The sequence below is a fragment of the Oratosquilla oratoria genome, chromosome 17 (assembly GCF_046742065.1).
Source record: "Oratosquilla oratoria isolate Oo_2021 chromosome 17, ASM4674206v1, whole genome shotgun sequence".
NCBI lineage: Eukaryota > Metazoa > Arthropoda > Malacostraca > Stomatopoda > Squillidae > Oratosquilla > Oratosquilla oratoria.
In genome coordinates, this window is record NC_134793.1 from 13,398,816 (window position 1) to 13,414,346 (window position 15,531).

General features: G+C 43.3%; 1 protein-coding gene across 1 annotated transcript in view; it reads left to right on the forward strand.

The window, feature by feature from the left end:
• Piezo (piezo type mechanosensitive ion channel component) overlaps positions 1-15,531 on the forward strand; it is a 168,269-nt gene that overhangs the window by 57,529 nt on the left and 95,209 nt on the right. Inside the window, exons 5-8 of the mRNA XM_076200470.1 lie at positions 6,793-7,026; positions 8,233-8,368; positions 9,487-9,597; positions 11,893-12,052. Coding sequence (XP_076056585.1) covers positions 6,793-7,026; positions 8,233-8,368; positions 9,487-9,597; positions 11,893-12,052 — 641 coding nt within the window. The remainder of the gene's footprint in view (positions 1-6,792; positions 7,027-8,232; positions 8,369-9,486; positions 9,598-11,892; positions 12,053-15,531) is intronic.

Below are 15,531 nucleotides of genomic sequence, written 5' to 3' on the forward strand. Positions count from 1 at the left end.
CCCCCTCTCCCCCCATCCCCTCTTCCCTCCCCTCCCCCTATCCCCTTCCCATCTCCCCTCCCCCTCTCACCTCCCCTTCCCCTCCCCCTCCTAATCTACCCTATCCTCCCCGTCGCCCTTCCTCCCCTTCCTAATCTACCCTATCCTCCCCATCTCCCCTCCTTCCCCTCTCCACCCTCCCCTCACCCTCTCCCCTCCTCCTCCCCCTCCCCTCTCACCTCCTCCTCCCCTCACCCCTCCTCCTCCCCCTTCCCTCACCCCTTCCCTCACCCCTAGCCCCTCCATCTCCCCTCCCCTTCCCTCCCCTACCCCCTGTCCACCTCGCTTCCCCTCCACCTTCCTTTCCACCTCCCTTCCCCTCCACCTCCCCGTCCCCTCCATTCCCCCTCCCCTCCTTCCCTCCCCTCCCCTTGCCTTCCCCTTCCCTCACCCCCTCCACCTCCCTTCCCGTCCACCTCCCTTCCCGTCCACCTCCGCCTCCCTTCCCGTCCACCTCGCCCCACAGTACCGGAGGGCTTGATGGTCGGTATGTCAGTCATCAACGAGTGAATAATATATGTACATATATATATATATATATATACATATATATATATATATATATATATATATATATATATATATATATATATATATACACACATATATATGTATGTATGTATGTATTATATACGTGATGGCCGGTAGATAAGGACTTTGCTTATTACACGCATAACTCCAAACATGACGACGTGAGCGGCACTGCTGATAAGCGCACGCGGGGGGAGAGCGGGGGAGGGGGGAGTTAACGAGCAAGAGACGGGAACGGGGCAAAGTGGGGGGGGGGGTTGTGACGTTAGCCCTTTCCCAAGGAAGCCCCCCTTCCCTCCTAAGCCCACAAGTGAATAGAATTATCTGAGGCTGGGTAGAAGAAAATCTTTATCATGATGAAAATGTAATGCGTGCGCCGCCGTTGGGGTGAAGAAGTGTATGGCCGCTGGAGCGAGGGATAGATGGAGGCGAAGGGGCGTTTTTTATCATATATTTATTATAATTTTATAATTTTTTTATGTATTTATTTATCTTTTATTTTATTTTATTTTATTCTTAGTGGAATGTCACTTCCACGGATTTTGTTTGAGCCCATATGGTGGGTGTTTATGGAGGACAACACACCTTGCAAGAGGTCAAGTGGGATGGTGTAACTTATCAGAGGAGCATGGATGTTGGGGGGGGGCAGTGGAGACGTTAGGACGTGGAGGGAGAGGGAAGGGAGATCTGTTGGGGTGAGGAAGAGAGAAGGGCATGGGAGAAGGAATAGGGATGGGGGTCTGGGTGAAAGTAGGGAGATAGTCGTAGACAGGTGAGGGGAAGAAGGATGCAGAGAATGGCGAGAGGGTGTGTGTGTAGAGGGCAAGGCTGGGAGGGGAAAAGAGAGGGAGGGAGGGAGAGAGGGAAGGGTGAAAAGGAAGTCAAAGGAAAAGAGAAGTTGGTAACTGAAAGGAAAAGAGAGAGGTGAGAGAGAGATTGATGAGTTGAAAGAGGAGGAGGAGGAGGAGGAGGAGGAGGTGTAGAAAGAGAAGGAGAGGAGGAGAGAAGGAAAGGGAAATGAGGAGGAAGAGGAGGAGAAAGCAGGAAGAGAAAGATGAGGAAGAGGAGGAGGAGAGAAGGAAAGGGAGATGAAGAGGAGGAGAAAGAGGAGGAAGGAAGGAAAAGGAGATGAGAAGGTAGGAAGAGAGAAAGGAGGAGCAGGAGAGGAAGGAGAGAGGAAAATGAACCGGAGACACTGCTTAGGAAAGGAAGAAGAGAGTGAGAATAGAAGTGGGCGAATGTCTTTGAAGAAGAAATGGACAGAAGAATAGTTGTCTCGGTGTGAAGAAGTGAGAGATTAGGTTAGGATCTCCAAGAAGGGAGAACCCTGGTGAGGAAAAGAAAACGGACCCGTCAAGAGAAAAGAAAGGTAAAGGCGTGTATTCACCTTGGTCTTTGGATCACGTGTTGGACTCGTGAACGACAGCTATTTCCTTCACGGAAGAGAGCTCAGCTCGTATGACCGATCTATGGGTAATACTATGACCTTTCTCACACACACACACACACACACACACACACACACACACACACACACACACACACACACACACACACACACACACACACACACACACCCAACTCCCCGCCCACGAGAGTCAGAGTAACGACCCGAAGCACAGCGATACCGAAATAATTTCGGCCCTGGGCAGGATTCGAACTGGGTACTGCGAGCACTATCGTACTTCCCAATCCAGCGCTCCACCAATTGTGCCACCGAGTGTGTTGTGCGTGTGTGTGTGTGCGCGCGTGTGAGTGTATGAATGTGTGCGTGCGTATGTGTGTGTATGAATATGTGCGTGCGTGTGTGTGTGTGTGTGTGTTTGTGCGTGTGTATGTATACGTGCGTGTGTGTGTGTGTGTTTAGTGTTGAGGGAGGAGTTATGGAGATGCAAGGAAGAGTGGAGGAGGAGAAGGGGGAAGAAGCGAACTGGCAGATACTGGGGTTGACTGCACTTCCTGGGGTGCAAGGAGGAGGAGGAGGAAAGGCTTGGGAAGAGCAGATCATTACTATTTTTCTGTCCATTGTCTGGAATAAATAGCGCTTCTGTCCTTGTGGACAATGTCACACCGAAGAGGAGATGGAGTCATTGTAAAAAAAAAAAAAAAAAAAAAAAAAAAAAAAAGGAGGCTAGCAGGACGGAGCGAGAGTAAAATTTGGAAATTTGGAAAAAAAAAATTGTCGGTGTTCTTTCATGAAGTGCAGATAAGTCACCCCTGCCTGCCACAAAAGGACGCTAGGTGACTCTGGTCCATAAAGGTGGTCCCTAATGTCCCTGAAATATGGGAGGAATGGAGTGCGGTGGGGAACAAAGAGGGTGGAGTGGGGGGAACGATGTGGAAGAGGAAAATTTTTTACTTTTTCCCTCAGTTATCTTACTTTTTCTTCGTGAGGCTTCTGTCATCCTCATCCTGTCTTCATTTATTTGTTTTAACTTTTTTCAATCGACTGTGCTGTACTGTCCTTATCTAATTTATTCCTTACTGTCAATTGAAGTTGCGCTTTGATTCATTTTAAGATCAATTTAGTTCATCAATTCATTTCTGCTTTCTCTAAACTTTTGTACTTCATTCAACATTTTAATAATAATTTTTTTTTTTACAAGTTTTCCCTTTCAATATTGCTATTTTTGTATTATTTTTTGTTTGCGAACACTTTTCTCGGTTCAATTAACTTATCTGACCCTGATTTTGATGACTGACTTACGTTTTCACGTGTTATATTTACCTCCGTCAAGGAGGTTATGTTTTCGGTCATATTCATTTGTTACCAACTTCACACAAAAAGTTATGAACAGATTTTGCTGGACGTTTTGGAGTGGTGGATCATTTTTTATATGTTCATATATCTTCATGAGCTTGTTTATTTATTTATATACTTATTTATTTAATTAATTTATTCTTGTATGTATATTTATGTATTTCATTTATCTGTCTATTAGATTTTGATGGTCCGGTTCACGATTTGAATCGGTGATTTTTTTCACTTGTTTTCATATGTTCATCTATTTTCATCAACTTGTTTATTATTTATTTACTTATCAAATGAATTTATTTAGTTTTATCAATATACTTATGTATTTCATTTATCTACTTTCTTAAGATACAGGTCCTCAATCTTGGCAATTTACAACCCCAAGACTGAACCTAATTTTACCTTGGCGAAGCAATTGCCTTGCCTGGCGGAGGTTTACGCTCTCCGAGCGCTTCCAGTCACTTACTATTGTTCATATATTTTTATCAACTTGTTTAGTTATCTATTTACTTATTCGGTTTATTTATTTTTATCAATATATTTATGTATTTTTTTTTTTAATACACTTCTTCAATCTTGGCGAGTTACAGCCCCAAGACTAATTGTAGTTTTGCCTTGGTGGAGGTTTGCTATCTCAGAGTACTTCCAGTCGCCTGCTATTGTTTACATCCCAAGCCTTTCTACTCGATCTTCGTAGTTACTCTCGCTTTTGTCGTGACTTTTTCCTTCTACCGATTCCTTTTGTTATCACCTCCCCACATTGGGAGCCACACGACTCGTGGCGCAGTGGTTTAGTTCCCGGCCGCCACTACGGCGGTACGGGTTCGAATTCCGTCCAGGGCTGAAATAATTTCAGTATCACTGCGCTGTGGGTCGTTACTCCAACTCTCGTGGGGGGGTGTTGGGTGTGTGCGTACGAGGTCACAGCATTACCCATAGATCGGTCATATATGAGCTCTTGAGCTCTCTTCCGGGAGGGAAATAGCCGTCGATCACGAGTTCAACACGTGATCCAAGACCATGGTGAAACACATACTCTGTTATTACAATAAATGTCAAGTACTTACGCGACTGTGTTGTCTTTGATTTCCTTTGTTTTTTCTTTCAAGATTGCCATACCCCCTCTCCTTTCGAGCGACGCCATTCAGTAAACACAAGCGCGTGTGTGTGTATTTACCTAATTGTATTTATCTGATTTAGTATACAGGAAAGGCGCAACGCTCGGTGGGTTCCGTCCCTTCAATTTATCATTCCTAGCCTCAAATTTATGTACAGTTACAGTTTTTTATATTTATATTTGATTTCATGTATTGTTCCTGCTTGTGCTGTAACACCGTCTAAGACATCCCAAGTGTGTGTGTGTGATTCACCAACATGGTCTTGGATAACGTGTTGGGCTCGTGATCGACAGCTATTTCCCTCCCGGAAGAGAGCTCAGAGCTCATATATATGACCGATCTATGGGTAATGCTGTGACCTTACACGCACAAACACAACTCCCCGCCCACGGGAGTTGGAGTAAAGACTCGCACCTCAGCGATACTGAATTTATTTCAGCCCTGGGTGGGATTCGAACCCGGATCGCTGTAGTGGCATTCGGGAACTCTACCACCTGCGCCATCGTGTGTGTGTGTGTTTTATTGTTAGTATGGTGGTGATGGTGGTGTACCAACAGCAGCCCTTCCATGGGGAATCCTGACGAACATTACCCCATAGACCCCTGGTTCAGATTCCAAGACACTCAACCAAAGACCCCTGTTTTCATTAAAACTGGGAAGTCCTCATTGCGGGGTTCCCCGCTATACAACCACAACGCAGAGCAGCCACGTCTACTCCATTCAGAACCAGGGGTTGTCTGAGAGGCCTCTGACCTCTTATGAAAGGAAATAAAACCTTTCCCCTTGTGCAACCAAGAGATCTGAACCTTGGGCGGCGGTGTGGCACTGCTGAGTATGGGACCACACCTATGTGCGCTCTGATCCTGAAGGGACCAGAGGGATTGGAGAGGAGAGTCGAGCTTTCTGTTGCATGCTATGTGAATATTAAAACACACTTTATGTGCCGGCAGTCCATGCAACGTTTGCATTGATCTTGGGTGCAGTTTGCCTCCCGGCTGCATTCCACGCCAGAATAGTAACTTCAAGTTAGGTGATCGTGTAGAACTCACGGAGGAATGACTTGAATACAATAGTCATTGCTCGTTCTGTATGAACAATCAACACCTGATGGCGGGGAGTAATAGGCTGCAATATTAGCCCATTGGCATATGTTTTCGCTTATTTCCCTATTTACATATTTATTTCTTTAGTTTGTTTCTTTAGTGTATTTTCTATCAAGCCAAACTCTTTATACTTTGAGAACAAATGAGGATAAACTAACAAATGTAGAAAACTAACGAGTGGCTGGAGTGAGATTGAGAGGAAGACCGAGAATGAGGTGGATGTGTAGGATGAAAAGGGCTTTGGAAGAGCGAGTGTATGAGATAAGAATGAATTGGGGGCTGGGGAATCGTAAATGGATGGAAGGACGACTCCACCTGACGGAATGTTCACATCTTCATAAATCACTTCGAGTAAATGAGATGGGATTGTCATTTGATGAAACGGTGGGGATCAACAATCTCCTGCCGTCAGGCTTTGTCGAGGAAGTGTCGTGTTTCGACCCTTGATCCGAAAGGTGTGACGGGAGACAGGGATGCCCCTTTATCTGCGAGATGCTGAGGTGAGAGGGATATAAAATATATTTTAATTTATTTTAATTGTGTATGAAGTAGGTGTGCACCTCTTTGCAAAATGGAGAGGGGCTTTGGTGGTATAGATACAGTGTATGGTAACGCACCCACCCACTCTCCCCTTCAACCCCCTTATCCAGTAATTTGATGCATAAATGTAAAGTGTACACTTCCCCGGATCTTTATGAAAGTCGTTCACACAACTGCATTTCAGCTGGCGTTTAAACCATAACTTTATTTATTCTTTATTTATTTATTAATTCATTATCTATTTGTTTATTTATCACTTTTTTTGGGGTGAGGGCTCGAGAAAGGAGCCTTGTACAGTGGAGAACTTAATCACAAAGGAATACTAAGCGGACACGCCATCCGGCGATTGGCGACAGTGTAATACCTGAGACTAGCGCGCCAGTCTCAGCCTGGCGTCACGGGAAGACCTGTCCTTCTGTACACGTTTGGGGAATCACATGTCTCTGTCCTTTGGCTATGCACACCGTACAGCTTAACAAGTACAATCCCGAAATTGACTAGTTCTCAGACTGTGGTAGATTAAATGGGTGGGGGAGGTTAAGCCAATTGAAATTCTTCATAGACTTTTTTTTTTTTTTAGAAGAGACTTTATTCCAGACGAGTTCTTCTCTCTCTCTTTTTAGAAGAGACTTTATTCCAGACGAGTTCTTCTCTTTCTTTTTTTTTTAAGAGACTTTATCCCAGACGAGTTTTTCTTCCCCCTTAGGCGGCTTCGTAGAGGTGCTGCTTAGACACCTAGGCTTCGTTCGACTGGACGGGATCAGCGAGATCGACGGCACACGCTGGCTCTTGCCGGAATGCCTCATGCTCGTCTTCTCGGTGGGGACGTATCTGGCTTGCGTCAAGTTGACGACCCCGGTGTCCCCGAGCTCTGACGTCATCGCCGTGACCCAAGCTCCGCCCGACAGGAACGTGGGTCTAAAGATTCTCAACACTATCGGTAAGTGCGCAAGGGGAGTTTACAATTGTTATTTCCATGGTGGTAGTTTACATTTTAGATACTGTAATGACTGTCATTTATTGATGCTGTAATGACTGTCATTTATTGATGCCATAATGAGTGGCATTTATTTCATATTATTTGTTTATTTGTTTTGTTGTCATTTGTCTGTTTATTATCATTTACTTGATTCACGTTTATTATTAGTTATATGTCAACTTATTATTATTTACTATTTACCTGTTTGTTTATTATTTAACTATACCTAGGCATTTATTTATTTATTTTATCTATTATCATTTATATGATTATATTTTTATTTATTTATTTATCATTATTATAATGTTTTCGCATCCGACCTAGTTATGGACCAAAAGGTCTCCTATCGGCATGCTTCGCCTTTATAATCCTTTATATATTATCCCGGATAACGGCAGAAGCTTTAGTTCATCTGGGAGTAGTTCTGGGGCTGTTTGCACTAATCCAAATGTTATCTCGAATTAGTCGAGGTCATGGGTATTCAGTTCCGTCAGATGGATAGAATCTGGTATTAGAAGAAAGATTTATTGAAATATCTGTTAGTTGTCGGACCCTAACCCCTGGATCGTAGATTGATGTAAAATTTTCACATGTTTTTTAAAGGAAACATATCTGCTCAAATTCTTGTTAACGTAATGTTGATAACACTAATCTAACAAAAATATAATAACAAGGGGCGACATCTTTCTTCAGAAGGAGAGAGAAAGACTGAGACAAACAAGAGAGAGAGAGAGAGAGAGTCAGTCATGATGTGTTTATGATATCGTTCCTCAGTTTGCTCTATGTCTACCCTTAGGTACCTTTGGAGACCCCAGTATTGAGGATACTAACATTCTAATGTGTTTTATAACTTACAGGATTGTTTCGTCCCATGATTACTCCCACGTCAATCTTGTACTCAGTCTGAGTCTTACCTTGCAGGGTTTTTCTAGGACACATGAACGTGATTATCACGTTTATTTACTAGATGAACCTCAAGCTTTCAGTTCATAGATACTTTCCATTCGACTGAAGCCATTTGACACTAATCCAATAACAAATAACCAAAGAAGGTCTACTGGTTTAGGGAGATTTTTACAATACTTTTCCTCCGAGAGCCACCACTGCGGGAGTGCACGTCCTCTACTCTGAGGGAGCTAATCCTTCATTCATGTCTCTGGCCACCAGGTACGTACTTGGCGTTGGCGGGCATCGGGGGAGCGGGTGTGATGGTGCCCTCTGTCACCAGCGCCGTTTACTTCGCTGTGTTCCTCGCCTGCGCCACCTACTGGAGTTTGAACAAAGTCCTTGGAAGACGCTTCGGGTAAGGTGGAGTTGGGGAAAGTGGGTAAGAGAGAAAGAGTATTAAAATGTGTATATACATTTTTCCTTCGATTTGTTTCGTTCTTTATCATCCCGTCACAGAGCGGCCAAAAGGTTCCCCATACTGGTTTGTCCTTTGTCTTTGTTTCTTCTCTGTAAGAAGCTTAGATTTTTGTTTTTACTTATTGGTAAGCTGCTTGACACCAGTGGACTATCTAAACTGAGTAGAGGATAGTTACCTTTTTAGGGTGTTTTCAGGTACCTATTTCCTTCAAGGCTCCTCCGAGAAAGATAAAACTTTTGAAACAATATTCGAAGTCTCTAACAATATGTGGGCAAATGGAGCAGTTCATTGGAAAAAAGAAGTAAAATAGTATATCGAAAATGGAGGGTGAGGGGCCAAGAAACAGGGAGGCAAAGATCAAAAGCATAGAAGACCAAGGAAACATGGGAAAGATAACCACACAGTAGAAGAGCGCTCCATTAGACGTCTAAATGATTTGTAGCACGAAAACCTTAAGGCCCTCTCTTCACACTAGCAATTTGAACCGCACGGAAACCGCGGATGTACCGCATAGTTAAGGAAAAACTGTGCGGTTATGTGTGAACGCCTTTATTGCCTTACAATGTAACGAAACCGCTAGTGTGAACAGGGGTTTAGCACTTACACATATCATCTTTCAGTACGTTTACTAACTTCATCTTCTGGTAAACTCAAATAAGAGATCACGCACACACACACACACACACACACACACACACACACACACACACACACACACACACACACACACACACACACACACACACACACACACACACACACACACACACACACACACACACACATATATATATATATATATACATAATGATTGTGTGTACATTAATACGTATGCAAATACGTTTTATATATTATGTTTTATAATGAACATTCTAGCACGGGTCAATTGTTATCTTTGGTAAAGCAGTGATGTTTATGCTGAACACGACTCTACTGTGAGACTCCACAAACTTCCTGGACATCAAAGCCGCCTGGATCTTACTATGCAAACGCCTCATATGCACATATATTCACAACGTTCTTATATCGAGTTCCCGGTGTCTGTTTACTTCCAGCTACGTGTGCCGTTTGATGATGGTCTTCGCGGGAGTGCACGTCCTCTGCCTTTACGTTTACCAGACGGAGTGGGTCCAGAGGTTCCTTCCCCCGGATAACCTCGTCGTCAGGTAAGGTACTCCTGAAGGGGACACTCCGTGGGGTGCTGGAGGAAGAGGAGGAGGTGGTTGGGAGGAAGAGAGCGGAGGGAAAGGGAAGAGAGGATTGGAGTGTCTAAAGTTTTGAGAGTAAATCACTTTGAGGTACAAGTGTGTATACACCGCCATGAAAGTAGTTAGTCACGTATTAATATTTCACAAAGGGGATTAAAGGTCATCCCTGATCTTCCGGCACACGTCTCGGGCCAAAAGCAAAGCAGCGAGACCACAGCGCCTCCAACGATAAACACTTGTTTTAATTGAGAGATTGGCTTCCGCCTGAAAGGAGACTTGATGAAGATCAGCTCAGGCTTCATCTCCTTCCTCAATCGAACGAAACAGTTCAGGGCTCATCGCAATTAATCAGTACAATGCGGCGCAGTAATGAGAGGATCAGCGTCACATCCGGGTGGTTTCACATCGGCAGTCGTGTGCCCACCTGACCCGACTTGACCCGTCACGTCACGTCGCTGTGCGTGATAACATCGAGGTCACACTCGCTTCGATAACGAATGTGTGTCTGTACAAAGGCCCGAGACGTGGGGCCCCGTCCCCTTTGTACAATCTACACACATAGGCACTTCGTCATGTCAGCAGGAGTAGCAAAAAGAAAGGATCGACTTAGTAGAATCAACAACAGGTAGACCAAGAAGTTGTTGTTGTTGTTGTGATATGGTTTAACGTCACAAACTTCACCCAGGGAAAGACAGCAACAACAACAACAACAACAACCTTTGGTTCTGAAAGGAGAGAGTGATGTCGGCGCAGATACTAAGGTACCAGAGGATTTCGACCCAATTGATTGAAGTGCCACATAGGCAGTGGCCTGGGCGAGGCTTTCACCCTGGTATTAAACTGCACGGAAGATCAAATGATCACTTGAATCAACTGGATATTTAAGGAGATTAAGACAAACTGGTCCAATCGTCTCAAAAGCAAATGTTATGCTCATAGGTAAAAACAACATTAAACATAGCTAGGCGCGTTCCTCAGTGCGTTCCTCGATGTCTTGACAGGCAAGACTGCTCAGAACACCGAGGAACGACTACAATTTATGTGGATAAAGTAACTAAAATAGCGAATGAAAAATATCTTGATGTGATGGTCAGGAACGACCTTAAAACGTCTAAACATTTTGTTCCTACCATAGAGAAACCAAATGGGATACTAAAATTGATAGCGCGATCTTTTTACTACAAAATCAAAATTGTCATCAACCAATTACATTATGGTCGACCAAAAATTACTCGACAGTACTTAACAAATCGTACATTTCGAACCAAGTCTCTATAATTTTACCCTTCCACAATTTTTTTTTTTTTTTAACGTAAGAATATCTGACAACCGATGACTACTACTCACCTCCTCCTCCTCCTCCTTTTGCTCCTCCTGTTAGCAATTGACATAGAAACTGACCCACACTAATACAGTAGTCCAAAACTTCCACAGATCTCTGTGTGAGGGCCCAGGGACCGTTACCGGCAATAGTGGGGCCGCGGGTGGTATCCATTTGTTGAAACTTGAGGCAACAATTATATGTTCACTCGTGACATGTTTTACTTGCTTATGCAATCCCTTAATGAGTCCCATGGTTGCGAGGATTGTAGCCACAGCTAAGGGAAAAGAAGGCAAGGACTAACTTCCTCGCCTTGTCAGTGGTTCCCCACCGTTGCACCCAACGGACAGTCATCCTTGAGTCCGTAGGAGATGCAAAAGTGAGCTAGGTCTCCACAAACGTCTCGTCTCCCAGCCGGATTTCCATGGCAACAGACATCATGTATGAAGTTACGACAAATGACTTGACAAGCTCTGCCACTGGTTGTGTGATTGCTTACCACAAAGCAAGGACGTTACCGTTGTACCACGCTGACCGTAAAAAAGGAGCGATCTGGAACTTGTCCTGACCATTCCCCAACTTTGGGGTATGCAGTCGCACAACCAAGGGTTCGAGCCTCAGTATCAGAGCTTCTTAATCCAATAGGCATCATGTCACCCTAGGCGACGAGAAGCTGGAGAACAAGTGTTGTTACCGAATCACAAAGTCGTATATTTTTTGCGAGAGTAGAAACAGTTTCATAGGGCTTATAATCATTAAATGAAATAGATTTACATGGAGACGGTTTTCTTGTTTATTTTCTATGGATGAATCAATATATATATATATATATATATATATATATATATATATATATATATATTTTTTTTTAACATCTGCAGGATACACGAACTTACTAATCGATGACCCCTTCTCTGTGTCCTCTTCTGTAGACTCTTCGGGATGACGGCGTTGGTAACAACCGAGTGTCAGTGCGACTCCCGCGCCGCCCGCCTCAACACGGACGAGTGGTCACGCTTCTGCAACCCGGTGCTCCTTGTCGTCCTCTACTACGTCCTCGCCTTCGAGTCTGAGTTCCTCCTCTCCAACAAGGTGAGACTCGACAGCAGAGGGGTCGGTCCAGGGGTGTCTTCGTCGAAGAATGTCGTTGGGGACTTCGGGCGATGGTGAGGTTTCTTCAACAAGTCTTCCTGGTGGAAAGGAAGTTCTTCAGTTTTGTGTCGCCATAGGGGGGGAGGGATTTGCTTTCCGGATGGTTAAAGGTGGAAGAAGGGAAGACAGTGGGAAGTTATCGTGACAGTAAACCTTTTGCATTTAGTATTCACGGACGGGCTGCAGATGTAGCCCCAGTATGATAAGCATACAGATGAATCTTTGATAACTGTGAACCCCAACTTCTTGGAAAAATACCAGTCATGTTGATATTTCGCCAAGAACCTTCAAATGGGCTGCAAAATATTAGTGACTGCAAAAAAACTACCAAGGAGAATAATAAATTGATGACCGAGTGATTTTGTCTAATTAGACATCAATTTATTATTTTCCTTGGTGGTTTTTCTGTATACTTAGAATCACGAGTTCATGTGATTTCTCATGCATTCTCATGTGTGATATCGTTTTGGTGAACCTTGATGACTATAAATGGTTTGCAGGTCTTCCTTAACAGAGACTCTTATCATGAATTCAGGGGAATACGTGTAACGTCTGCAGTTTAGAGCAACCTCCGAAGTAGTCTTCGGCGTAGGTTTTTCGACTTCGACCAGGAGTGCGAAGAGAGGGAAGTGTTCAGAAGTAGTCACGGGGTAAAATGTTACAAGTCCCCATACAGCTAACGTTGTTAGTACTAAACCACCAATGATCGATGGACACTTTACATATTCTAGTCAGGAAAAGATTGTGGCATCGGGACAGAATGATCCCCGACAATAAATGGTCACAGTGTCACTGAGTGAGTTGTTATACCAGATGATCTAAACTGTTTTCTCACCTATCCCCCATACTATACCATGTATTGCTGCTTCTCAGCTTCCTGGAGGGAGCTTTAAGAGTGAATTAAATCGTATTACATTCACTGATAACCACAAATTTTTGGTTTGTGGCTCCACTTGGTCCACTCTGTGGATCCTCCACTCTAAGGGGGTCCTTCGACCACAAGGTGAGACCTACTGGACCAGCTAGACCCGTGGAGCCCCGTTGATGTCCAGAAAGAGCTGATGCCTAGGCCTGTTTTAAAGGAAAGAATGTTTTATCACAACACTCATCCGATACCTTACAGCACTCAAACTTATTTTGTTTCACAATGATAAGGAAAAATTCTCATTTGAGAGAAGATTGTAACTTATTTCTCAGTTAAAATAATTTGAAGAAACTAGTTCTAGATATAGATCCAAGTTACATCACAGGGCGCATTTTTCAGTTTTTCAAGGATTTTATCTAGGACTTGATTTTTCCCAACTAGATTTAGTTGTGCTAGTGGGACTTCATATTGAAACCCCGTTATAGTGGCTGAGCCTGGGCATACCACAAGGATCAGGTTTCATTATCGAGGTTCTTTGTTGATACTGGAACCCTGTTGCTGGAGCGAAGGCTAACCGTAGGTCATTATGGGTGGGAGATCACTCCATATTCTTTACAACTGGAGTCAAACCATTTTAGTAAATTGAACGGAAGTTTCTGGACCTGCTGTGATGTTCTGTTTACTATCTGCATCCCCACCCACCCGTCCAAGATTTGGGTTGACCAAAAGAAGAAGAAGAAGGAAAAAACATAAACTATGCTACCATACCACAGATGTTAACACGAAGATCCGACTTCAAGTTGTTCTTCTTGGCCGTTGCGAGAGCTTGTCGCCGTCGAAGAAGAGCGATTTGTCCCATAATCTTGGTTCGTCCTACAACCAAGAACCAGGTGAGCTGGATCTTCCCATGGCAGCCACCAGATGGACTGCATCGTGATTCTGTGGTCATTGCATTATGACCCGGAATGTGTGGCAATGGTTCCTGGTTTTTGTTGGATGTGGTTTTGGTGACTGACCCTAAGTTGACAGCACTAGTGGTACAGTTGCTGTAGGAAGATAATACTAGGAAGACGTAGTACATATTTTCCCACTTTTTCATATTTTTTTATATTCACAAAAAATTATTTGTTCGGGCAAAAATTGTGTGTACATATGTTTGTATAAAGACTGACAGACTGTAAAATATATATTTTTTCTAAGCGGGTACAGTTTCTCAACCGTGCTTAGCCATTATGTTTATAGAAAAAAAAAATGTATATATGTATTTATAACAATAGTTTTGATGATATTTGTTGGTTAGGTCATCTTACATTGGGCACCATGGGGTCAGGTAGAGGATTTACGGTGACGTGTATCAAGGCTTCTACCCATTTTATTTCGCGGTGGAAGGTCTTCATCAGAGTAGGTCTCAACGAAGTGCTTTCGTGTCATGTTTATTTAGTACGAGAGGTCAGGCTAATAGGTACTTGCACGCATGTTCCCGTCGTTTTCCTCGTATTTGGCGGCTAATACCAGTCTAACCTAACTGGTCTTTCGTTGAACAGTTCTTACGTGTTATTCGTTTGCTAATGCTGGTGTCACACTATACGGCAATGCCGGATGCAGCCAACTTATGGGCAAATTTAATTAATTTAATATAATCACGTGGTGATAGAACATCATATAACGACCACCATATCATAACCTTTCGAGTTTAATGATTCATAAGGGAGACTTTGCTATACCAACAAGCCACAGCAGCAACGCCAAGCAGTGTGACATCGGCGTAATGAAATTCGCACTAAATCCTGCCTACGGTTCACAGTTGCCATTGGTTGGGGGTGTGTTGGTGGGTGGGGCTTAATTTGAATATCACTAGTGTTGAGGATGCAAATTTTCTATGACTGTTTTTTCATCAAAGCGGTTATTTGTTATATTTCTCCACATTAATATATATTTTTACCAGGTAAGTTTTTATTTTAACAGATAACCTTTTTAATACATTTTTATCTCGACAGAAACTAGATAATATACATGAGTTCCACATAATTCCTTTTTGTGTGATATTATTCTATGTATTAAGTTTTCTTTTTCTACCAATTGTCTGTTTTCTAAACCCTTGGCGGGGTTATGTTTAGCGAGTGACAGAAATATTTGGAGTGACTTCGATTGATAGTTTGTCCATTATTACAAGAAGAACATTTCGAAGTGCAGGTAAGTTGTTATTTGCCCCCCCCCCCCCCCAAAAAAAAAAAAAAAGGACCGATGAAAAGACAATTCCTTTTTAAGGTCTGTTCACCGACTTTCGTTTTTAAACCCCATTCATTCCCATATCAAATGTTGATGTTGTGTGCTTTCATCGAAACAGAGCCTTTAACTCGTTTCCATAGAGCTTATTGTACTTCATACAATACCTGTGACAGGAATTGCCTTTATGTGATGCTGTTTCGTAGACCTGGCTTCTGTACTCCCTCTTCTAGTCGTGGTTTGCACCGTCAGCCTTTCTCTCTCCTGGACCTGCAACATACACATATAAATGAAACCTCACCAATTTATGGGATGCTTCTTTCCAAAA